The sequence below is a fragment of the Enhydra lutris genome, unplaced genomic scaffold (genome assembly GCF_002288905.1).
Source record: "Enhydra lutris kenyoni isolate GAN:26980312 unplaced genomic scaffold, ASM228890v2 scaffoldscaffold39, whole genome shotgun sequence".
In the NCBI taxonomy this organism is placed as follows: domain Eukaryota; kingdom Metazoa; phylum Chordata; class Mammalia; order Carnivora; family Mustelidae; genus Enhydra; species Enhydra lutris.
The window spans coordinates 12,549,434-12,575,747 of NW_019154123.1; the positions used below are offsets into that span (position 1 = coordinate 12,549,434).

At 48.5% G+C, this 26,314-nt stretch overlaps 1 protein-coding gene across 1 annotated transcript in view; it reads left to right on the forward strand.

The window, feature by feature from the left end:
* Positions 1-25,939, forward strand: part of LOC111154956 (raftlin, lipid raft linker 1) — a 192,721-nt gene extending 166,782 nt beyond the window's left edge. Inside the window, exons 8-10 of the mRNA XM_022514919.1 lie at positions 15,783-15,886; positions 18,261-18,342; positions 24,590-25,939. Of these exons, the coding sequence (XP_022370627.1) occupies positions 15,783-15,886; positions 18,261-18,342; positions 24,590-24,985 (582 nt within the window). The 3' untranslated portion in view covers positions 24,986-25,939. The remainder of the gene's footprint in view (positions 1-15,782; positions 15,887-18,260; positions 18,343-24,589) is intronic.
* Positions 25,940-26,314: the final 375 nt, after the last annotated feature.

Genomic DNA, 26,314 nt, shown 5'->3' on the forward strand with positions numbered 1-26,314 from the left:
CCAGCTCTTTGTAGAATCATCTTTGATACCATTAGCGGGATTTGCTCTCCCTTTCTTTTGACACTTAACACACTTCGCCTTACTCTAGAGTTATTTAATTTTTAAAATGGCTGTGCAAACTCCATGACAAGCCATTCAGCTAACCATTATGATAGTCATGCTCCCCGCTCCCAAATTAATTTCTCTTGTGTTACAAGTTTTCTGCAAACATTGGTTGAATAAACAAAGAACAGCATCAGGTTACTACTATTTACAAAAGAGAACTGGTCACATTTATGAAAATGCCCACAGGAGGTACTTATCCTTCTGTTTTTCAGTCTGGTACTGGCTGACTTAGACTCTGATGTCCCACCACAAGCACCATATTTGACGAGAAATGCAAAGAGACTATGGGGACACAGAAGAGAGAGATGGGGATGGAGGGTATGCTTGGAAATGGTTGAAAACAGTTGGGCATATTCATCTTGAAAGAGGAAAAAACAGGCAGTCAGATAGTTGACTCCCCAAGTTTGAAAGGCTGACCTCTCATAAAGGATGGAGACTCTGTTTTCCTTGGTGGCAGGGAAATAACCAGGTCCCTTTGGAGGGCCCCTGTGGAACCGTTTGGCGGTGGAGGTGGCTGGGGCCTATGGCTGTCAACAAGCAAGGATCAGCGTGATTCAGATGTTCAGTCAGTAAGTGGGCCTCCTCCTTTTTGGCAGGAACCACCAGAGCAGTGGTTCCAAATCTTATTGATCCTCACAATCACCTGGGGACTTTAAAATGCACATTCCCAGGCACCACCCCTGGAGACTCAGTGTCAGTAGGTCTGGAGGTAGAAATGAGGGATCCACAAGGGAAACAGTCCACTAGCCCAAGAGCCACAGGACAGGAGGACCACGCTGTATTAATTTGAGAGAAAGAAGGCAGAGCGAGCAGGAGAGAACATGAATGGGGGGAGGGGCAGAGGCAGAGGGAAAAGCAGGCTCCCTGCTGAGCAGGGAGTCCCAATGGGGCTCAATCCCAGAACCCTGAGATCATGACCTGAGCTGAAGGCAGACTCTTAACCAACTGAGCCAGCCAGGAACCCATGGCCCATTGCTTTTAAGGTAGTGGTCTCTCTGGAGCAGAATTCTTTTTTTTTTTTTTTTTTAAGATTTTATTTAATCATTTGAGAGAGAGAGCATGAGAGAGAGCATGAGAGGAGAGAGGTCAGCGGGAGAAGCAGACTCCCTGCTGAGCAGGGAGCCGGATGTGGGACTCGATCCCGGGACTCCAGAATCATGACCCGAGCTGAAGGCAGTTGCCCAACCAACTGAGCCACCCAGGCACCCCTGGAGCAGAATTCTTAACATCCTCTTCAGCTGAGGTAGAAGGGGGTGTCTCTTTGCTTACATCACTTGGAAAACTGATTGAGAAAGCTCAGGAGATAGTCTAACGAGGCCAAGAGGTCTGTTCTTTCTACAAAAGAGATCCATGGAGAGTTCCTCTAATGTCAATAATTAATAGTTGACATGTGACCCAGCAATTCCACTCTTAGTCAAAATCTGAGAGAAATGAAAACATATGTCCAACAAAAACCTATTCATGAGTCGTCATAGCCCTGTTATTCATAATATCCAGGGGTGGTGACAATACGTATCACCAGCAAGTGCTGAATAAATAAGTAAAATGCGATATACCCGTACAATGGAATGTTGCTTGACAATAAAAAGGAACAAAGTACTAAAACGTGCTACAGCATGGATGAACCTTGGAAACGTTATGCTAAAGTGAGAAAAGCTAGACACGAAAGGCCACATGATGTATGATTCCATCTATGTGAACTGTCCAGATTAGGCAAATCTATAGAAACACAAAGTAGATTGGTGGCTGCCGTGAGGTGGGGAGAAGGAAAGGGACTGCTAATGGGTACAATAAATTTTGGGGAGTGATGAAAATGTTCCAAATTTAGACTGTGGTGATGGTTGCACCATTCTGTGAATATATTAAAAACTGTTGAATTGGAGACTAAGTAGGTGAATATTTAGATATTTCAATTATATCTCAATAAAGATGTTTTTTAAAAGTGGTGCTTATAATTGAAGGCATTTTAGAAAATGCAAATAAGGAAAAGAAAGCAAAGACCCTACTCTCATCATCACTGAGAAAGGAGCCACGTAACAATGTAACATCTTGGTATATTTTCTTCTAGTATACATTCTGTCTATATTTGCATATTTAGGATCATACTGTTCATACTGTTTCTACTTCATCCATATAAATGGCTGTAAAGTATTTCTGGGTGTGAACAATCATATTTTAATTTACTTCATTAGTTTTCTGTCGGTGGATTTTAGGGGATTTCCATTTTCTTGTGCTTGTAAACCATGAATATTTTTTTAAGAGAGGGAGAGAGAGAAGAGCAGGGGGAGAAGGAGAAAGAGAGAATCCTAAGCAGGCTCCACATCCAGCATGGTGCCTGTTGTGGAACTCGATCTCACAACCCTGAAATCATGACCTGAGCCAAAATCAAGAGTCAGGCATTCAACCGACTGAGCCACCCAGGTGTCTCAACTGTGAATATTCTTTAGCTTTTATCATTATACTTCATATTACTTTTTGATTTAAAGGTCCATACTTCTTTAAGATAGCCAATTTTTATTTTTATCCCACTAAAACAAAAGTTACTTTTTATTTTACCTTGAAAGTTCTTGCTAGTGTTCAGAAGGGGACATTGGGCAAGAATGTAAAGGTCAAGGCTCATCACAGAAGTACTGCCCCTTCAGACTTCATTGGGCCAGGAGATTCTGTGGAGCCACCTTCCCCTATGGGGACAAAATACCTGTGAAAGAAGCAGATAGACTTGTCTCTATTAAATCGTAGTTGGCTGTTTTGTTTTCTAGTCTGTATCAGTTTTTGCTGTGTAGCAAACCATTCCAATCTTCATAGCTCCCAACAGCTATTTACTTAGCTCAGGATTCTTTGGGTCCACTTAGGACCCAAAAGGTGCTCCATTATGGAGCACCTTTGCTGATCTCTCCTGGGCTTTCTCATGCCTCAGCTGGTATCTGGGTGGCCCAGAGTGGTCTCGCTCTCATGGTCAGTGGTTGGCTGGCTATTGGCTGGGGCAATGGGGTCTTGCATCTATTAACACCCAGAAGGTTAGCCAGGCTTCTTCACACGATTCCAGTTACAGCGTTCCCAAGAGCCCCAGTGTGCTAGCTTATTTCATGCCTTGGTTTGCCTCACATTTGTTAATATACCATTGTCCAAAGAAAGTCACAAACCCAAGTTCAGGCTCAAGAGCTGGGGAAATAAATGCTGTCTCCTGGTCAACAGGCAGCAACACGCTGTGTGGCACAGGTGTAGGGAACAGAAGCATTGGTGTGTGGCCAGTTAATAATTTACCAGGTAATTTTTGCTAAAATATCCAGTGGCCTTAGTGGTTGGTGACCAGCATGTGACACTGTGCATTTAATTTTCATACAAGGATCTACTTCCAACTTCCACATACAGAACACCCAGGAGAATGGTATCATACCCTTCTGGCAGATTAACTGACATTTTTTTTTAATTTTTTATTTTTTATAAACATATAATGTATTTTTATCCCCAGGGGTACAGGTCTGTGAATCTCCAGGTTTGTACACTTCACAGCACTCACCATAGCACATACCTTCCCCAATGTCCATAATCCCACCCCCCTCTCCCAAACCCCCTCCCCCCAGCAACCCTCAGTTTGTTTTGTGAGATTAAGAGTCACTTATGGTTTGTCTCCCTCCCAATCCCATCTTGTTTCATTTATTCTTCTCCTACACCCTTAACCCCCCATGTTGCATCTCCTCTCCCTCATATCAGGGAGATCATATGATAGTTGTCTTTCTCCGATTGACTTATTTCGCTAAGCATGATACCCTCTAGTTCCATCCACGTCGTCGCAAATGGCAAGATTTTATTTCTTTTGATGGCTGCATAGTATTCCATTGTGTATATATACTACCCCATGACCCAGCAATTGCACTACTGGGTATTTACCCTAAAGATACAAACATGGTGATCCAAAGGGGCACGTGCACCTGAATGTTTATAGCAGCAATGTCTACAATAGCCAAACTATGGAAAGAACCTAGATGTCCATCAACAGATGAATGGATAACTGACATTTTTTTAACGGTAAACTCATGTCTCATCAATGTTGAATGTGATTTACAGCAATTTTTATAAGACTTGAAGGATATAGGACAGCAACAGCAGAACCCAACCCAAAAATGCAGTGGCAGGTGCATTCATTCATGGACTCAGCAACTCTTCATTGAGCACTCACTTGAGCCAGACGCTTCTCCAGGTGCTTGGGATTCCTCAGCAATGGGACAAATAAAATCCTTTGTGGAGATTGCGTTCCTGTGAAGGAAAGGGCAATCAATAGGTAAACAAATCTGTGCCAAGTAATGATTAATAAGATGAAGTGAGAAGGCAGGAGACGGTGAGAGGGGGATTTTTTTAGAGGACACCAAGTAGTTGGCCAGTCTCTCTGAGATCATTTTCATTTTTTCAACTTTGTTTGGTTCTTCATCATCTCGTCCTCTGGTGAGTCATTGTGAAGATGCTGATGGGAACCCAAGAGGGCTGTTACAGGCTTTGGTGGATTTACCTCTAGGTTGTAGAGGAGCAGGGAGCCAGAGAGAATGGAAGGACTCATGGGCTTAGGGTACTGAACAGTCAAGGATCTGACGTGTCCTGAAGGCTGGATGTTTTTCTTAGATGCTCTATTAGAAGTCCACTTACCAGGAGCAGCGTCCTCAGAGGACATGCTGCAGGATTCGTGCAACATAATTTAGCCTGAGGGAGAAGGGAGCACGGAGAGACAGCTGGGCTGGAATCGTGGTAACCATAGCAACAAGACGCTGACAATTGGGTCACCAGGAAGAGAAAATTGACTGAAGAGAGTATTGACCGAATGCCAAAGTGGGACTGTGGCACCTTGAATTCACCAGGTGGAGAAAGTCAGGGAGAGAAAATCTGTTGTGTTGAGCTTTGCACAGCATCAGGGTCTTACCCACTTTCTTTTCAGAGTGAAGGCCGATGTAGCCCAACACACCAAGACACCCAGCTTTCTTTAGCTCTGTTTGTTGCTAGTTTGCACAGCAACAGTGGAATAATCCTTTCCTTCCCTTTCCTCTTCTGCTAAGATTTTGAACCAACCTTTGTTCAGGGCCATCTTTTAGCCCTTTAGCTCCATCTTTTAGCCCTTTAGCTCCATCTTTTAACCCCCCAGAGTTAGCATTTTATGATTATTGATAAGGTGTCAGGACTCTACTGTAGAGGAAGGTGGTAATTCTGATACAGTCTTAAAAGTTCTAGAGTTTTTGCGGGGCCTGGGTGGCTCAGTCAGTTAAGTGTCTGACTCTTGATTTTACCTCAGGTCATGATCTCAGGATCTTGAGATCATGCCCCGTGTAGGGCTCTGTGCTGGGGGTGGAGCCTGCTTAAGAGTCTCTCTCCCTCTGCCCCTCCCCCTCAAAAAAATAAAATAAAATAATTTTTTAAAAAGTTCTAGGGTTTGGGGGGCACCTGGGTGGCTCAGTCAGTTAAGCATCTGCCTTCAGCTCAGGTTGTGATCCCAGGGTCCCGCATCAAGGTCCCTGTTCAGTGGAGAGTCTGCTTGTCCCTCTGACCCTCCCTGCCACTTCGTGCTCTCTCTCTCTCTCTCTCTCATTCTCTCTGAAATAAATAAAATCTTTAAAAAAAAAAAAGTTCTAGGGTTTTTGCAGACAAACTTTCCAGTCCCCAAAACTCCTAAGTAAATAGTTATAATTATATCCTGTTATTATATCCAGGAAAGCACTTTTTAAATCCTCTCTTTTCCAGGTAGTTGATAAGGTGAAAAAAATAAAAAAGGTTAGAAAATGATCCTCCATCCACCTCAAATTGTCTAAAGAGAGAGTAATAAAGTGGCAAATCCTATTTACTCCCAGAAAGCCTAATTTCCTCGCTCATCAATGCAAGTAGGAGGGACTTGGCAAGTCCCTAGATAGAGAAAACGTTTCTTATTTAATTGTTATCAAACAAAGCTGCTTCCAAGTCTGCTGGGGAGGATATGCTTGCCCCTGATGCATTCAGTATGTGTGTGAAATGTCAGCTTCTGGAGGACTTAAGCCGCATGCTGTGACAGTATGAGGTCCCGCTGAGCAGCCAACAGGACGTAGCAGCTCTGAGCTGCTTAACTGTTTGCACTCGGAACTGTGGCCGTGGATGTCCCCACTAATGGCCAAGGTTTGCCCAGGCGTCACCCCCTAACCTCAAAACATGCAGTCTCATCACCTCCAGCATAATCCCCGAGCCCTATAGTGTAACATGCCTCCTGGGGTCTCGCCCCACCGGGGCAGGGGCATGGTCAGCAGAAAGCTCCGATAGCGTGTATGGCCCGCCATCGCCCGCCACCCACCATCCCTTCCCGCCTTCAGAGAAACCCACGCGTACCAGGACCAGATCACCCTGCTCGTCCTCACATCCAGGAGAGTGTTATCTTGCCTGTGCAGGTGGGGTTTTCCTGCCAGCTTGGCGTGCATGGTTCTTTAGGAGAAGCCAGAGCGGCATCTCGAGCAGGGCTGCTCTTCCCCAGTGGGGGTTTTTATCTCTCCCTCCCAGGGTACCCGGGGTGGGGGGCGGGGGTGCCGTGCTGGGCCTCGTGGTGGGTTATCAGCAATTAGGCTTCAGGGCTCTGGGTGTAAAGCGAGGTCACAGAGTGGCTGGCAGGGAGGAAGTGAGGGCTGGGTGTGCCAGCCTCGAATATGGTGAAAAATATAAAACTCTGAATTCCATTCAGTCGCAGCTCTTAAGTTTGGTTTCTCTCAAGTTAGACCAGGTGACTCTCGTGACGGTCTTCCTTTGAGACATTTGCCTGGGCATCTGGCTCTTCCTAGAGTAATAAGAACAGGGCAGTTAGCTTCTCCTGTGGAATAAAACAGCTAACGCTTAGCAAATTAAAATAACAACCCTTTATTATTGCTAATGAGTCCACAGATCAGCCAGGTGACTCTGCTGATCTGGCCTAGGCTTGACTCATCCCACCTGGGCCCGCACATAGGCCTCAGCGGCCGCTCACAAACCCAAAATGGCATCTCTTAAACTTCTGCCATCCTCTGCCAGGCCAGCCTGGGCTTGTCCTCAGAGCATCAGCGGGGCTCCACGAGAGCAAGTGGAAGCAGCAAGGTCCCTCGAGGCACAGGTTCAGAACTCCCATAAGGTCACATCTACCTACCATATTCTGTGGGTCAGAGAAAATCACAAGGCCAGACTGGACTTAAGGGGTGGAGAAATGGACTCTCCCTCTTTATGCAGAGTTATGTTGTAAAGAGGCCTGGATACAGGGAGGCAATAATTGGGGCCATTTGTGCAAACTATGCATCTCAAACAGTAATAACGACGATCATTATTATTTTGTTGGGCTCTCAAAGTGCTCCAGAGCCGGTTACCTTTCTTGCACGGTGGAGAAAATCGGGCAAAGACGTGAATTAAGCAGCAGGGGTGGATAAAGACTCTTGGGCTGGAAGACTCTACATCGCCTGCATTTCATCTGCCCCCTTTTCTACATCTGAGAACTAAGCTTTTTTTTTTTCTTAACATATTCTCTTTGAACGTTATGAAAGCCAAAGTTGTCTAAAATGAGACCGACTGCTTTCTTAGACTCTATTATGTTGGCCTAATTACATATCAGGAAAATGTTTTTCTGGGGCATTGTGTGTAAAACAAAGAGGAAAACAACATCTCCAGCCAGCCCCAGCGTCCTTGCCCCTCCCTCTGGTTGGCAGGGGCTGCATCCCGCAGGAGGCCCCGGGGAGGAGGGAAGATGAGGGCCTGGGAGGCAGGGCTGCTGCAGCCCCAGCTGGCCTCAGAGAGATTTGCCCAGAGAAAGCCAAGGGGCAAGTCGTTCCTTCCTCTGTCCTTCCCTCCAGCACATGGTGGCTTCCATCTGGTGGCGGAACCGTGTTTGTCTCCTCACAGTCCCCAGATCAGGATCTCCTGCTGCAGGAGAAGAGACTTCCTAAGATGTCCTGGCCATGGTCTCCCAAGACCTCGCTGTCAGCTGCAGAAATAGTCCCTCGGGCTTTGGGTTTCTTTCCCTCTTGTGACATTTGATGGTGTGAATCTTTCTCCTTAGACCTGTTTCCCACCCTGGCTACTCAAGGGCTGATTTCTGTCCTTCCAGTCTGTGTTTTTTTATTCTTCCCTCACCTCCTTACCAGGATCTCCCTGAGCCTCCTTAGCCAAACTCGAGGCTCCTTGAGTTTGCGGCTACTGAGTGTTGGCTCTCCCCTCCAACTCTTTATTTTCATCCTACCTGTCCCTGTCTTTACCTGTGTATTAGGTTCCTACTGCTGCTGTGGGCTTCAAACAACGGGGATTTATTCTCTTACTGTTTTGGAGGTCAGGAATCCAAAATGGGTTTTAAGGGATTGAAATCAAGGTGGTGGCAGAGCTGCATTTTTTCTGGAGACTGTGGGAGGGAATCTGTTCCCTGACTTTTCAACTTGGAGAGACCGTCCTGCTTGGGGCCAGTCACTCCGACCTCTGCTTCCATCCTCATACCTCCTTCCCTGACTGACTGACCCCTCTCCCTGACACCCCACCACCTGCTTCTCTCTTCAGAGGACCCTTTTGATGACATTGAGCCCGCCTGGATAATCTCTTCTTCTCAAGATCCTTAACTTCATCACATCTGCCAAATCTCGCTTATCATGGAAGATGACATGGGCCCAGGGTCCAGGGATTGAGGCATAGACATATTTGTGGGAGTGGGTGAACATATCCTTTCTGCCGTAGGTCCCATCTCATCTAGCTGCCTCCTGGACAATGTTCCTTGAACTCAGCATGTCTAAAATGGAATTCACTCCCGCATTGTCCTCCTTGTCCTGGTCGCCTTTGTTCAACACATGATCAGTCAGTACCCAGGCCCCCAATCATCATGTGCATAAAACATAATTTAATTTAGCAAGCCTGATATTGATGGACACTTGGGTAATCTTTAGTGTTTTGTTATTGCAATCAGTTCTCCAGTGAATAACTTTGTACATTTGTCATTATGTGTATATATATATAGATATAGATATAGATATAGATATAGATATAGATATAGATACAGATCAGTTCCCAGAAGTGAGATTGTTGTGTCAAAGGGTAAATGTATCTGCAATTTTGAGAGATACTGTCAGATTGTTCTCTATGAGGTTGAACCAGTTTGCCTTCCTGCCAGCAGTGTCTGAGAATGCTCACTTCCCCACAGCCTTGTCAACAACGTGATTGTCAAACTTCTGGGTTTTTCCCAATATGATAGGTAGAAATTCGTATCTCAGTAGTTTTAGTTTGCATTTCTCTTACTATGGGATGTGGTGTTTTTCTTTTTATGTGCTTAATGGCTGTCTGAATTTCCTTTTTTGTGGTTCTCTTCCTGTTTGTGTCCATTTTAAAACTTGGATTATTGGATTTTTTTAAATCAAATTTTAGGAGCTCTTCCCTTTTCATCTGTAATATGAGCTACAAATGTTTTCCCATCTTGTCTTTTGTCTTTTGACTTTATACAGCTTGTCTTTTGTCTTGCAGAAGACACCAAATTTATTATTTTTTATGTCACCAAATTTATTATTTTTACTTTATGGTTTCCAGACTCTAAGTTAGTTAGAAAGGGCTTCCAGTTGGCTCATTAAAATTAAAATAATAAAGCTGCGTTCAGTGTGGGGAGTTGGACACAGGCATCTATTTCTTCTGAAAAATCCCAGTGAAATGATACAAAAGGAATGATAGGTAGGAGGTAGGCATGGAGATAGATAGATGCTACAGTCAATTCTCATTATTCATGGATTCTATATTTCCAAATCCTACTTGCTTAAATTTATTTGTAATCCCCAAATCTGTTCTCTTGTTGTTTTCACCATTACTTGCAGGCAAATGCAGAGTGGCAAAAAATTTGAGTTGCCGACATTCATGTTCCCGATTAAGGAGATGCTCTGCCTTTCTGTTTTAGCTTTCATACTATAAACAAGTGTCCTGTTTGCAGTCTACTTAGTGCCACACTTTTCACATTTTTGTGACTTTCATTGTTGATTTTGCTATTTAAAGTGGCTCCAGGTCTCATGCTGAAGTGCTGTCTGGTATTTCTAGGCATAAGAAGGCTACAGTGTGCCTTATAGAGCAAAGATACGTGTTAGGTAAGTTTTATTCAGGCTTGAGTTCTAGCGCTGTTGGCTGTGTGTTCAAAAGTTAGTGAATCAACAAAATATATTTTGAAAGGTGTCTTTAAACAAAAATGCACACAAAACAAGGTTCTGTATTGATCAGGTGATGAAGATGCTGTCATCAGAAGCTCAAAGAAACCTAACCCTGTATTTCCCCTACAGCATTGGCTCCAAGTGTTCAGTAATTCTTGTGGCAACATTATAGAACATAATTCCCATGAATAATGAAAACTGACTGTAGGTAGGTAGATAGATAGGCAGGCAGGCAGATAGATAGATAGACAGGTAAGGTATCCACAAGAACAAAAAGATTCGAAGAGAAAGTAGAAAAGAGGAATGATTTCAACACAGTTTTAGAAAAGGAAAGTAAATAGTGGATGCTAGTTGGCTTAGTAAAGTACAGGAAGCTGTCACCTAACAGACAAGGAGCCATGTGAGAAAATGAGAAAAGCTCTGGTTTTCAAAGCAGAAATGACCATGGGACAGTGGGAAGTGAACTGCAAAGCTGACAACCGGGGCATTGGTTTAAAGTCCTTATGTATTGTGGTAAGAGTCCTAGCTCCTGTCTGCAGCTTTTGGGTCTTAAAAATAAGGCTGCAGAAAATTTAAAAAGGTAACAAAAAGGCTGAAAGAGAAAGGAAATCTTTCAGAAGGAAAATAAAAGGAGTAAGAAAATGGGGAGGAGTAAGAAAATAACATGGAAATATCAGCCCTCCATTTTGACTTATAGAAGATCCAGAAAGAGAAAATGGAGAAAAGGAAAACTCTCAAGGGAAAATAAAAGAACACTTTTCAGAACCGAAGGACAAGAATCCTCAGATGGTGAGGTCATCAAGTGTATGACCCACACCAAGCCACATTGTGAAATTCTGACACCTCATCGGGAAAAATATCCTAAAAGCTTACAAAGCTCATGAGATTGTAAAGTATTAGCAATCAAAATAGGTATCTCCATAGCAGTGCGGATCTCGAAGCCAGTGGAGAAGTACTTGAAAAATCTCAAAGGAAAAGTAGGTTTCAGCCCAGACTTCTGTACCCAAACTGTTAGTTAAGGGTGAGAACAACAGCACTTTTATGAAAGCACAGATTCAAGTGACTTACAGGGCATTTGTTTCCCGGGGAGCCATGGGAGGACACACTATAGCAATATGTAGACGAAACCAAGAAAGAGAAAATACCAGCCTTAGATAGCAGTGGGAGAAGAACCCAGCCATGGAAAGCGGCCAGACCAGGATTGGAGAAAGAGTGCAGAGAGCTCCAGAAGTGATGTCTCCAGTGGGGGAGGGAAAAAACCAAACAAACAAACAAAAAAAAAACAAACCAGAACTAATGTATTTAGGCACATGGGATATTTATCGGTGGGCATAGAATAGAGGTGTTGGAGAATATGGAATAAATTAGTGATGGGTTCACATATAACCAGACATGTGAAGAAGAAAAAAAAATTGAGGACATGATTAACTCCAGGAAAAATAAAGTATCATGTGAAAAAGAAGGCGGATCACAGTGCATTACTTGATCCAGCATTGAGCAACATCTGCAAAGTTGTAATAACACAAACACTAACTTTTGATTTGATTAGAATTACTAGGACCATTTGGGGGCACTAAGAAAGAGGAAGTAAGAAATGTGTATGGGAATGTGAAGGCTTTATCTTCCGTGGTAGGAAATCAAAGGATATCTAAAATTGGTAAGTTAAACAGTCGCATATGCATACCCAGCCAGTAAGTGTTGAGCATTAGTGTTTTGGCAGCCGGTTTTCAAAAGACATAACACATGTTTTTGCAGTTTTGTACCTTCACGTGCTCTCTCCATGAAAGGCGAGGGCCCAACCGAGTGGCAGTCGGGAACAGGGGCACACATTCCCCAGTCACTGTTTTTCAGGCATGGAGACCATCCCAGTGCTGGTCCCGCACACTTTTCAGATATGGGAAATTAAATTTCTCTCTTCATTTACACAGTTGTGTAGAAGGAGCCAAGTCTTTTCTTTGAAACTGCTTTTCTCCCAGATTGCTTCCACAGATTGAAACAGGAGAAAAGAGAAGAGCAAACTGACATTCGGGATACAAACTCTCTCACTGGACCAGTGTGTTACCTCCTAATTACTTCCCTGAATGGAGGATCTTTAAAAATGATCAAAAGACAAAGGCATTTCTTAAGAAACTCTACATGCTTTTGTCATGAGTTTTGGAGGGTAAGGGACGGTTGTGTTGGATGTCTGTTTCCTTAGTTGATTTGCAACCACTGGAGAAATTATGGGGAACAAAGGGAAAAAAGAGCCATAAATACAAATGAATTCCTTTTACATGAGTTGAAAAACCACAGGACATGCTCCATTTTTTTTAGCACTCCAGATCGGAGATTACGGATCCACACAGGAGAGTGGAGAGTTAATTAAAATTTGTGCTCCTACTTCCAGAAAGAAATGTCTTTCCGTTTGATAAGCAGGCTGTCTTTGGAGTGCTGTTTGTGCTTTTCTGTCCTTACTGGAGTGTCACAGAAAAGCAGATCAAAGGGAGCCTCCATCCAGTTAGGTTTTCTACCACCTTTCTGAGCTAATGGACTTGAAAGCCTCTTCCCCTGACTGCTTGGGGCTCATGTCATATGCTAGAAATGTCGTCTGCGTACGGTATTGATAATACGTGAAGGGACTTTGATAGATGCTTACAGAAAACCACATTTACCACTAATTAAATCAGGACCACCCCAAACCGTCAGGGCGGGGTAGTCTGGCAGAGGGTTGCTGCCTCACCCCTTACCATTTGTATTTTACTTTTCCCCTCTCCACGTGACGGCCAGATTACTACCACTACTCACGAAAGCAGGGTTCTGTTTTTGTTGTGCTTTCTCTTGTCCTCTGAGTCTTTGTGCTTCTGCACCCTCTGGCTGACATCCCCTGCCCTGAAGGGAAAAACTGTTTGGGAGAAAGCCTGCTGTCTTTCTTTTTAAGATAGTGACAAAACGAAATAAACATAGAGCAAAATAGAGGCAGCCCAGGCTCACCCCATGCGAGCAGGCAGGTCAGGCTGCAGCGGGGGGGCTGGCCATTGTTTCGCTGCTCTGGGTGCCCGCGGAGAAAATCCAGCCGGGCCGCAGCCACTAATAAAAGGACTCCATTCTGCCACTCAGGGCTTTGTGAGGCGCCAAAGCTTGTCCTAGTTGCCATGGCTACTGTCTGATTGTGGCGGGTTTGTCACAGTGCTTGATAAAGTGGGAAGGTTATTCTTGATAGGCCTAAGTAATCATAACCTCGCAAAGCTTGAGAGTGTGGCTTTAACACTTTTTTCCTCCCTTCTTGAAATCGGGAATGCAGGGATGGGGGTTGGGTTGTCGGGGAGAAAGCAGCCCCAGCAGGTGGTGAGGGCCAGGCCCAGCATGAAGGATACTGCCAGCTGGTGTGGATGGGAGTTCCTCTTGTGGCCAGGGGGCTGGGCAGAAAGGAGTGTCACTTGGGTCATCTGCTATCCCTGGGCCTGAGTGGGGGCTTCAGAGAAGGGGTCAGAATGGGGGCCCCTCCTGACCCTTCCATCAAGTGATTATTCTTGTACCCCTCTCTCCTTTCCTCTTTTCCCTTTCTGCTCCTACCTCTTTTATTAAGGGGCCTCCCTTTCTTCCCCCTCCTTAGCCTGCCCATCCTCCCCCTTTCCTCTCCCTTTCCTTACCCCAATTCCTTTACAGAACTGGGCCTTTCAGAGCCCTCTACTTTCCCTTCTCAAGTGGAGAAGGATAGGGAAGGTTAGCTCTGAGGTAACAACTGACTGGATATGGCCACAGAATTGGACTCTCCTGTCATCAGAAGAGACCCGAATTAAGGGGCACTTGGGGAGGCGCAGTCAGTTGAACGTCCGTCTGACTCTTGGTTTCAGCTTGGGTCATGATCTCAGGATGATAAGGTGAAGCCCCGTGTCTGGCTCTGAGCTCCACACGGAGTCTGCTTAAGACTCTCTCTCTCCCTCTGTCCTGCCTGCCCCCCCCAAAATAAATAAATAAATTTCATCTTTAAAAAGAGAGACCTAATTGATTACCCAGGCAGTGCTTCTGTAACTTGTGCATCAGAACTACTGAGAAGGTTCTTTCAAACAAAAAGAACCCCCAGGTTTCAGATCTGGTAGGTCTCGACAGGGTCCCAAGACTCTGCATTTCTAACAAGGTCCCAGGTCGATGCCATTGTTGTTGCTTGGGGAACCATATTTTGAGAACCACTGTCAGAGGCCAAAGCTTATTTTTTATAGTTGAGGAAACAGTCTCCCAAAGGATCAATTACTTGCCAGGAGTTCAGGCAACTTGGTAGCCACGCTGGGATGGGTGCCCAGCGATAGGGGTTTCAAAAGCCATTTGAAGAGGGAAGGTTCATCTCTCTTCCAGCCCCTTAGCCCAGAGCAACTAGATGAGCTGGTTCTGTTCCCCAAAAGCCTCCAGCAACACAGCCAGTCACCATCTGTGGTCCCGCTGTGAGCAGTGCCACTCCCAAGTGAAGCCCACCTTCCTCGGTGCTCTGGGCCCATTGGAATCTTCTGTTGTACGTGCTAGGGTTCTACCCCTAGAATGCCCCTTCCCCAGCTCCACCTGTCAAATATGTGCCCAGCCCTTGGGCCCCAGGAAGCCTGTGTTGATCACGTCAGGCATCCTTCCTCTTCTGCTGACTTCTGAAGCCTTGTGGCCCTGCCCGTGGGCCATCTTGTATTCCCATCACTTGCCTGTCTGTGCTGTTGCCCCCTCCAGCTGTGAACACTAGCAATGGAACTGTGCCTTCCTTCACCTTTGTCCCCACCACTCTGAAATGCTCGCTGATTAGCGGTGGTTGGAAGGAATCAGAACCTGTCTGAGATGTTCTGTAGTTCTGAAGCCAGCCTCATAGAGACGGGGAACCCACTGAAGACAGTGGGCAGGGTGGGGGCCACACCTCCAGCATCTGCAAGGAGCCCAGAGGGGGAAGTGAGGCCCGCTGCAGTGAGAGAGCAGGACGTGGCCTCACAGTGCGGTGCTCTCTTGCAGGGGCAGGACTGAGCTTCTCAATTGAAAGGCGAGTCAGAGCCCCCAGCACACAGGTGCACACACTGATCTGAAATAAAACACAGGCAGCGCTCATCAGCCCATTCGTGTCAGGCTGTGTAACACAAGTGAAGCTCCCGTGTGTGTGTGTGTGTGTGTGTGTGTGTGTGTGTCTGTGTGTGTGTGTGTGTGTGTGTGTGTGTGTGCATGCGTGCACTCGTCTTTGTTGCTGCCGTGGCTGGATGTGAACAACTTGATCATGAATGAAACGTGATCTAACTCCCCGGCACGCACTCCGGAATCCTCAGGTGTGTTGTCGTCTGCCCTGAATACGGCTCTGAGGCCAGGTGACTGTGCTTCTGCAGAGGCACTCACCGGAGGCTATCTGTCCACGAAAGAATAGAACCAAATTAACGCATTAATCCTCTGGCTCTAGTTCCCGCCCAAGTGGGGTCTGTGGGGCAGGACTTCTGGGCTGCTGGGCGCCCCACCCCTTTCCTGCCCCATCGCCTCCTCTGGCTGATGGAACATCCCCCTCGGTCGCCCAGCGGCTGACTTGGGGCAGCCGCAGCCCTCATGGTGGCCTTTCTCCCCCAGGGTGTCGAGGTGCAGACCGACTATGTGCCCCTGCTGAACTCCCTGGCGGCCTATGGCTGGCAGCTCACCTGTGTGCTACCAACTCCCGTGGTCAAGACTACCAGGTAACAACAACAGGCCTCGGCATCATCATCGTTACCACTCAACACCTGCTCGGGGCTGTGCCCTTGACACATGTCACTTTTTTAGTCCTGTGACAACCTCTGAGGCTGGTGCGGTTACCAGACTCTCCAGCTGGGAAGTGACAGAGCTGGGATTTCAGATCCTTAACCCCCAACCCACAGGGCATCCCCTGCCCCTCTTCCCACATGGGGAGTCTTGGCCAGTGAATTGTGACTGCGAAGCACGTCAAAGGTGAGCCTTCTGGGTTGTGGGGGCCCAGGGCTGTCAGGTACAAAAGAAATCGAGCCCCTACTGCATGCCCTGTTCTGGCTTGGGTAGGTACCTTGCATGTAAAATTTCATTTAGTACTCAAAAAAAAAAAAAAAAAGTCCTACAAGGTGAAGTCTTTTCACTAAACCCATTTTGCGACTGAGGAAGTTATGGCCGGGGAGGCTGAAGGACTCACCCAAGATCATAGCCCTGGTCAGTAGTCCCACGAAGAGCATGTAAAGACCTGCATCTTGACCCTGGCTTGTGGCATCCCTTTACAGTTTCACATTTAGGGGCATTTGTCCACCTTAGCTCAGCCCACCCTCCCTTGACCTCGCATGTCCCTGAAAGGCCTTTCATCTGTATTTGGGGTTTATCTGAATGAATTCTCCTAACTATCCCATGTGGTTATAAGCATAGATATCATTCCCATTTTATAGATGAGAAAACTGAGGCTCAGAGAGGCTCTGTCACATACCTGAAGCCACGCATCCAATAAGTTGCAGAACTGGGACTAGAACCTCAGTCTCCAGACTGAGTCTCCTATCTCTTATGTCAGGCAGGGTGATGGCCAGCATGAGGCAAGGCTGGTGATCTGGGGGGACGACAGGGCCGTGCAGCCGCAGAGGCCAGACTCAGGGTGGAGAATGATGGGGGCAATCCGTACCTTCCTTCCTGGGTCCCTCTAGGAGGCCGTCTGGGCTCTCAGCATGTCTCCCTCCTGACATTGGGCCACAGTGGGTCTGCACACTACCAGGCACCTATCTGCAGCCACCTTTTGGCCCCAGGCCATTGGGAGCTTCCATGGTGCCTTACAACCAAGACTTCTGTGGGTATGGAGTGATGGAAAGAACCAGGGTGGGAAAAAAAACCCTCGATTTGGGACATGCAGACTTGAACCCAGGTCAGACCCTTCCATTTGCTAACTGTCCATCCTGGCCAAGTCCTATAGCTTCTCTGAATTAGTTTCCTTGTCTGTAAGATGGAGGAAAGCCTGCTCCACCACCCACTCCAAAGGACAGGAGTCACGATGAGAACTGGATTTGAATGAGAAGCTCCCACTCGTTTTGAGCTCTCTAAACCCAGAGAGTACAGACAGGTGCCTCTGTCTCCCTCTCAGATCTCCTACCTGCTCAGTAATCCCCCCTAATCCTCCACTTCCCTGTGCTGCACACACCGCCTCCTCATGGTGGAGTGGAGAGCTCGGGGAACCGGGGAGGTTTGAGCTCGAATCCTCACTGTGAGAGCTCAAGCCCACTCCTTAAATGAGCTTTCGTCTCCTGTCTTTACAGACAGGCTGTGGTCCCACTCTTTGGAGTGGGCTTACTCCAAGTGGGCTTACTCACTCCTCGGGGGTGAGGCTTCAATGAGCCATGATGTGTGAAATCACCCAGCCCAGCCCCAGCACAAAATATGTTCATTTTGTCCCCCCTTTCCTTCTGACATTCCATGCCGTGGCGCTTGCCTCAGCAGAGAAGACAGCGATCTCCCTCACAAATATTTCTGCCATCTTTAAAGGCCGCTCTGTGGGGGCCCAGAGGAAAGTGCACTCACTGTGCCAGAAAAATGAGCAGTGCTCCTCAGCACCCCTCCCCTGTGCCTGCAGGAGCCAGGCTGCCTCGGGGCCCAGTGAGGCCGAATCAGGCCCATGGCCACGCCCCTGTGCCCAGCCAGCCTTCTGTAGAGGCGGCCGGGAGGCTCACCACCTATCCTGGGCCAAGTTGACCTCTCCTTGGCTCCTTCCCAAAGCAGAGTTGGAAGAAGCTTCTACCTCTTGAGATTCACGGAAGAAGCCAGTTTATTATCATTTGGCCAAGATGCCAGCTGTTACCTCACATCGAAGGAAGGGGAGCCCCCAGCTATGAAGCTGACTTGGCAGAGGTGCCCACAGAGCTTTTGTTGAGCCCCTCACAGAGCCCCCTGGAAGCAAGGGCCGGGTGGATGGCCTGGGCTGGGACGAGTGCTTCTTGACTACTGACATCTCCCTGTTTGGTGGCAGTTCTCCGTTCTGTTGGCGCTCGGGCTCAGCAACCTTAGGGGTAGACACATGGGTGAGGTTTGGGGCTGGCCTGGGGGTAATGGCTCATTCTCACCTCTGTGTTCTAGGGAGGGGAATGTATCCACCAAGCAGATTATCTTTCTTCAGAGACCGTGTCTACCTCAGAAAATCAAGAAGAAGGAATCAAAGGTAAGTGACCTTGATGGCCTTTTTCAGTTTTCCTTGGCAGGGCCTCCTCCGCAGCTGGATTTTCTGTAACAGTTGAGTGGGCAGCTGGCTCCGACTTCCAAGGGCTCTCAAAGGAACATCTGAGCCCCTTGGCAAACGGGAGCACACCTGAGGCTGCTGAAAAGAGATAGATGGGGGCACTGGGCGGGGGGGTGTCTTGTCTGTCAGGTCAGAGAGCAGAGTAGAACCATTCTGTTGGACACGCATGTAGTCCAGATACTCCCACTAAACTAAAAATAGGGGCCTGAAGTCAGCTGCCTCTGGCCGGGGTGTAATGGCTTGCGTTTGTGCCTAGCTTCTCTGTATCTTAATCCCATGACGAGCTCTGGCTGCAGCCTGTTGGATCCCTCAAGACATCAGAAGTGTGGTGATCTTGGCAGAGAGAGACCCTGCCAGAGCTCCTTGGCGTGCCCCGACCCCAAGGCCTCTCAGTGACAGTGGCTGGTGTGGACACAGTCCACGGCAGAGTCCTCAGGCCCCGCTCTCTTGGGGGTTGCTGGGGGCCTTCATCCCCTCCCTGGACAGCACATGGCCAAGCCTGGAAAACACAGTTGTGCTAAGAGACTGTGGCCATTCTGAGATATTTCCCCCATGTTCCCAGAAATCAAATCCAAGCGCTTCCTTGTGTCAGATGATTTTGATTCTTCTCACCCCACACTTCGCAGCCGGTGGGTGATTCTCCTGTGGGTGATTGGCCATTTGCTCGGGAAGAGATGAGAGAGTCAGGGGGACTTGCGAGAGCCCAAGTTAGGTGTCACCTGAAGCCCGCCTGAGCCACCTTTGTTGGCCAGCGCAGTGCTCTCTGGCAGAGCCTGACAGACCTGCTCTGCTCCTCAGGCTTGGCACCCTCCTGTGCTCCCCTCTTAGTTCCTCATGTTCTCTGGACATGGAGCCTGGACAGGGACGACAAGCACGCGAACAGATTGCAGCAGCCCCTCGCCAGCCGGCAAACCCACTGGGTTGGTGGGGGGGGCTCCTGGGAGGAATGCCAAGGAGAAGGCGACCTGAAGCCAGATGGTGTAGAATGCAGAGGGAGGTCTCTCTCTCAGCTCCAAGACGCTAATGTGACAGGTGACAGCAGCAGAGGGCCAGAAAGCAACCGCTGAAGTCACCATTAACCACCAGGAGCAGTCAGCCGCCGGCTGGAAGATGGATCTTCCCCGGACCACCGTTAGCTGCCGCTCGGCCCCAGGCTCCTGGGGACCGCGTGCATTCACGGTGACATTCAACAACAGCACAAACCAGGCTGCCATAGGACGCCAAAACACGCCAACTCAGCCTTTAAGAGAAGGAGGCGGTGCTGCCTTTTCCCGCCAGCCCTTCCCGGTTGGGATGTGGGCGGTTCCCAAAGGAGAGCCATGGGGTTTAATTTCGGTATGAAGTCTGTGCGGCTCACGGAGGGAGACAAGCAGGCGATTTTAGAGGGAGCATTTTTAAAGCTGCTGTGAGGAGGTGGACCAACTTCCCTCGGGGAAAAGTGAGAGGATGGAGTCATCTATTTTCTGAGCAGTAGACTCTTCCAACCCCAGTCAGCTGTGCTAAAGTGGGTGGCTGCTTTCTCTCTTGAAGTACTTCCTTACCTCCTGCTCATTCATGGGATTGGCTCCTGTGGAGCACAGGTTTTTTGTGTGACCTGGAGAGGTCACCTCACTCACTAGTGGAGTCTGGGCGTGGGGTACGGTGGGGGGACTTCACAGCCAGATGGGTTGTCTCCCTCTCACGGTCCCAGCCAGTGGCTCTGCTGCTGACTCAGGTTGGCAACCTGCTCCCGCGAGCTGTGGGTACCCCAGTGACCATGGCAGTAACTCCATCAAGTCCTCACCATGCCTGGGTCTCCCAAGCACTGACGCTCTTGATCGCCCTCTGCCTCTTGAAGCTCCTTTTTGTCTGGGCTCTGGCCCTGCACTGTCCTGGTCTTCCAGCAGGTGGTTCAGACCCAGCCCCATCTCTCTCTCTCTCTTTCTGGTCTCTTTCCTAGAAAATCTCATTCATCCCCAGAAAGAGAAATCTGACCCTCTTAGGTGATGACTCCCACACCCGCATTTTCAGTACTTGTTTCTGCCCTATGACCCAGGACCACGGACCCCATTACTACCCAGCATCTCAGAGGGACTTGTGACCTGGCCAGCCCCACCCCCACCTGGAACAAGTGCACTGCCTCCATCCAGAGACACCCACCCACCCAGGGCTCATCCTTGACTCCCCATCACTTCCATGGTCACTCTATCCTCAAGACATGTCTGTTTTAGATCCTAGGAACTTGAATCCCTCCACTTCTCCCCACCATTCTGGGCCTCAACAACTCTAATCCTCTGGTAATAGGTCTCCCCTTCAAATATGTCATCTACTAGGAGCCAAGGGAATCTCTTACAGAAGCACACGGAATCATGTCCCCCCACGGCTTTAAATGTTTCCAAAGCATTGTGTAATTCTTAAGATAAAGACAGGAATCTGCATGAGATCCACAGGGCCATGTGTGGTCTGGCTCTTCTGCCACTGTCCCCATCTTCTGCATTCCAGCTACTGTGGCCTATAGGCTCTTCTGTGTCCCTTCTTGCCACAGGGCCTTTGCTCTGGCTGTTCCCTCTGCCTCAGACTCTCTCCTCCTTTGTATATATAAGTAATGAAATGTGTGAGCCCAGGACTTTCATGTTCTGTCTGGATTGAAATCTAAGGAAAGGGACCACAAGGCTGGCACACCAAGGACACAGCATTTTGAGGCCTCTTTTAATCAGCAAAGTAGAGAAAATTCTCCCGTCAAGACTTTTCAGCCTTTGAAAGAAACTTCTTTGTGAGTGGGGCTTTCAAAGCAAGTAATTAAACTCCATCCGAAGTAATAGATGATTTCTCCCACACCCAAGTCTTCCTTCCAGCTACACTCCTTGAAGTGGGGGCAGGTAACAAACAGTTTTTAAAATGTGGGAATTAAATCCATTAGCCCTTGCTGACATGGAACTCTGGACCCACACTGCTGTCAAGTGAAGGATTTTTTTCTTTTGCACACTTCTTTCTGACATGGATGACTAGTGGAAATCTTTCTGAGCGTGGACGCCAGCGACACAGCCAAGTGCCACAGACTCACTGACTGGGGAAGGCCCTGGTGTTGGAGTGGGCTGCTTGATTTGTTCAGACGCTCTCCCTGGTACTGCTCCAGATATGGCATCCCTCCTCCTGGCTGGGCTGCCAGCCTTTAAGAGTGTGGATGTTCCAGACCTCCCCAGAAAGCTGTCACCATCCCGGGGGTGGTGGCTGTGTGCCTGCTTCTCCTCATCTTGCTTTCTGAGACGGTGCCTTGTTGAGCCTTGGGATCTGGAACAATTGTGTTATTTGTTAAAACCCCTGACTGTCCTCTACTCAAAGGAGCAGAAGGGAGTGGTGAAGGGGATCGGTGTGAAGATGGGAGGGAGACAAGGAAGTCCTTCCATGAGGAGCAGAGCTGGGGCTGCAGGAAGACATGGGGTGTCTTTGTCTTAGCTCAGTGCTTCTCAGACTGGGGCCCGTGGACTAGCAAGATGGGCCTTACCTGGGAGTTTGTTAAAAATGTGAGGTCTCCCTCCCCTTCCCAGGTTGCATTGAGTCCGAAACTGTGGGATGGGGTGAGTGTTCTGTTTCAGGAGTCCTCTGGATGGTTGTGATGCCCGTTCAAGTCTGCGGGCCGGTGTCTCAGTTATCTAATGTAGGGTCCTTTCTTGGCTCACCTGTGCACTGCCATTCAAATTTTATCATTATTTTCTTTTTAAAAATAGGCCTGTCAGGGAGGCTTTGGTGTAGATCTTTTTTTAAATAAGCCAAACCAAAGTATCTTTAATGGCAGTTAAATCTGTATTTCCATTAGCTGACTATTTGGCCTAATGAGCCAAGCACCTGACCCAGCAGATGCCACTTGACATCAGACAGTCTGAAAGGGGAGGCACTTGTGTGCGGGACTGAGCCCTTTCAAAGGGGCGTGGCCTCTCCCTCTGTTTCCTCTCCTCCTTGCCCCTAGGGTGAGAGCCTAAAGCCTTTCTTCCACCAAGAATGAGGTTGTAGGGAGCCAGAGACACCTGCATCTGAGTTCCAGCTTTTTGTTCTCTAGCTGTATGACTTTGGGCAAGTTACTCAACCTCCCTGAACCTCTATGCACTCATCTATCCAATCGTACTAACCATGACTAGTGAGAGTACTTCTTTGGAGATTCAGGGCCATGGGAAACCTTGCCACAGTGTGAGAGACATGGTTGGCACCCTGGTATATGCTTGCTCCTTTGCAGGCGGGTACCTCCTGGTAGTCCGCCTTTATACTTTCGAACATTTCACTTTTCAGATGTCCCTGGGTTTGGGCTCCTGCTGCTTCTCTGCTTCAGGAGAATGCCTCCACAATAGACTGGAGAAGAAGGGAGAGTTGAGTCAGGGCCTCCTCGGAACTCGGCTACAGCACCCATGACAGCTGTGGTGGGATGGGGACCCCCCCCAGGCAGCAGGGGGACTGAGTGATGGCACCGTGGCCCATCTGAGGTCACAGGAGACTGTAGTCCTAGAAGGCATTTGGTTTGACAGATTACCCTGTGGTGACTAAGAAGGACAGAATACGTTGGCTGGGATTGTGCCCACCAGCTCAGTGCTTACAGCCCCAAATCCTCCACCCTGTAGTCCCTGGAGAAAGTGGCTGGTGTGTTCCCCTGGTGGCTTATACCAAATCAACAAACTGTGATCTTCTATAGGAAAGTAGATATGGCTGGGCTTCCAGAGGACACATGGAAGTTCTTGCTTCATTAGCAAGAGCAGACCCTGAGAGAAGAGCTGGGTTTGCATTACATAATAAGAGTCCTCGGGGCGCCTGGGTGGCTCAGTCCTTAAGTGTCTGCTTTCTGCTCGGGTCCTGGGATCAAGCCCCACATGGGCCTCTCTGCTTGGCAGGAAGCCTGCTTCATCCTCTCCCACTCTCCCTGCTTGTGTTCCCTATCTCGCTGTCTCTGTCTCTGTCAAATAAATAAATAAATAAAACCTTTAAAAAGAAAATAAGAGTCCAGGATAACATCTGGCAGAGATAAAATCTTCGGTGGTTCTACACCCCCCAAGGGCAGGGGGCGCTGTCTGCATCTACCACCGCATGACCGAGCCCCAGAGGTGCAGCTCCACCCTGGGGGCAGACACCTAGTTGAGAGATGAGGAATTTGAGACTTGGAGAGATTAATGACTTATCCAAAGGACCAACAGCTAACTTCCCTCTGGGGTAGTCTGAGCTTCCTCTACCCAAGCCCTGAGCTCCAACAACAGGATCCCTGTGCTGGCAAGGCGAGGCCTCAGATCCCTCAGCAGAGGCTGCCAGGCTGGCATCTGGAGGCCACATGCCATCCATGCAGGACACTGACTTTGGACCTCAGCACCACTGTGGCCCCCAATAGCAACGTCTATGGCACGTGGGCACATGATCATGGGGCCTCTTCGAGCCCAGTCTTACCTCATAGTTTCAAGGTGACCCGTTCTTGCCCAGCTCCATTACTGACTGTGCAACCTTATCCTCTCTGAGCCTCTCTTGACTTCCCTGTCAGTGGGGAAATGCTTAGTTGCAGGGAAGCTCCCCAGGGAGCAGCCTCTGAAAGATTTGGGTGGAAGAAAGTTTTAGGGTGAGTGCCCCCAGGAACACCTGTGGGGAAAGAAGGGCACAGGAGTGGGCAGGGGGAGAAGCTGGGCTGTGAGGCAGTCACAGCAGTGGCTGTATTAGCCAGCCCCCGTGGGAACCCAGGAGCTGGGATGGCCTTTTCAGTTGGCCCCAGGTTCTGTGCCCTTCTAACTCTGGTGATATGGTAAGAGAATGCAGGCCCGTGCTTGGTAACCCACAGCCCACTTAGAATGGAAGCACGTACCCAGAGCCCTGGCTCCTAGAATGGGCAGGCCCCATGTCTCTTCTCCCATCCTGCTTCTCCAAGTGATAGGATGTCAGGATCTCCTTTCCCAGAGCCAACTGAAAGACATACCCCTCGTCCCCAGAGACTCCTGAACTGCACGTCTGAAACACAGCTCATGGAAGGCATCAGGCTGGCTCTTAACAGTGGGTGTGGTGTATTTGGGCCATGATTCCAGTTTGGCTCTGCTCTGCTCCAGGAACACTGGGAATGGTGTGTCTTGCCCCAGGAAGCGACGTGGGTGGGAAGGCAAGCAGACAATCAGGTGAAGCTCTGGGTTCTCGGAGCCTGTGTTTATTTATCCCCATCCTCTCTGGTTTCTAGTTCCAGTGGCGGTTCTCCCGAGAAGACATGCACAGCAGGCAGATGAGGAAATCCAAAGGTAAACTGAGCGCCAGAGACAAGCGACAAGCAGAAGAAAACGAGAAGAACTTAGAAGACCAGTTTTCCAAAGCCGGAGACGTGGGAAACTGTGTGCCAGGCCCGCATCAGGATGACGAGGCCTCTGAGGAGATCAAAGTCCCCATCGAGGAGGTCACAGAAGGAAAGCATCATCCTGACTCGCTCTGCTTGGAGGACGGGGCTGTGCAAAATGGTCCAGCCGGGCCCTGCAGGGCCCCCACTGGGGGCTGCACTGGGCACTCCCATTCTGGGGAGGGTGCCAGGGAGGGAGATGCCGGGGAAGTGGCCGCAGAGCCTTCCTCGGGGGATGGCAACTGAGTCTAGAGCATTGGTGTTGAAAGCCTGATGAGCCGGCAGACCCGAGGCTCTGTGCCAGCATCCGGGTTGGGGGCCGGTTTGCCCCAGTGTCCCGTGTTACCCTTTGGCTTGGCTTGACCTCTTCTTGTGAGCTCACCTGGGCCCTCTGAGGGCTTGGGTCCCTGACTGTGTTGGTCTCCGCACATGCGTTAGAAATGTGTCGTAACGCCCCAGTGTTAGAATGCAAGAGGTCAAGTTATTTCTTCTCCGTTTCCCAGTCCCACAGGAGGGACTGGACCAGCCAGTGCCTGTGTCCACCCCCAGGGCCTCCAGGGAGTATTTGAGTCAAGTCCATCGTTGGCTACAAATCAAGGCTCTCTGTTGTTCATACCACCGCCCCCTTGCTGGGCACCGTCCATCCCCTGCTGTTCTCTGCAGCTGCTTGGTGATGTGACAATGCCTGGAGGCCATCAGGTGCCCTAGTATCTCCACCCCACAGACCCTGCTGCTTTGGTGAAGAAAATGACAGTGGGGAGGGGAGGTGCCGCACCTCCCAGCTTTTCTCGAAGTATTCCCATATATACTGGTAATCTGGAAATGAAGAGGTAATTCTGTGTGTGCCCCTCCTCTTGCAGAATGTCTGAGAAAGTATTCTGTATTAGTATTAATGCCAAAAACTTTTTTAAGGGTTTTGTACTCAGCACATCATACGAACACATGTTCCTTCCATCATTTCAGGGCAACCTGGCCAGTTGGGAGCCCTTGTTATGTGCTATTTTAATCAGTGTATCATTGGCCGAGTTGTTTCCATGTATGCTATCACGTGTTTCTATTGTCCAGAAAGTATTGTTCAGGCTTTAAGTAGATGCAACTGGCAAACTGTGGAGAGAGAATGCCGATTGTCTTGACCCGAACAACCACCTGTCTCTTCTCTTTCTTGTTTAGTTACTTAAAGCAATAAATCATCTATGAGTTTAGTGCATTGTAAATACTGAGTACTGTGTCACAGTGAAAAGTCCTAGCCTGACGTCCAAAGGCTCAGTAAGTTGCTGACTCCTGGCACTATGATGATTTTGGAGAAGAAAATGAAGTTCCTGTGGAAAATAGCAGAAGCAGTGAAGCATACTGTGCTTTCCTGTCATTTATAGAAAGAAGATGGCAAGTGGGGGATTCAGGTGTCACCTGCTAAGGCAGGACACAGCCACCTCCCATGGCCTGGGGTGGTAGAGACAAATACCGCTTAAAAACAAAAAGCCCTGTATCAGTTTCTTTGCATGTTTTCAGACCTTTTTTTTTTTTTCCCAAAAAGATTTATTTTAGAGAGGGGGAGAGAGAGTGCACTCACACTCA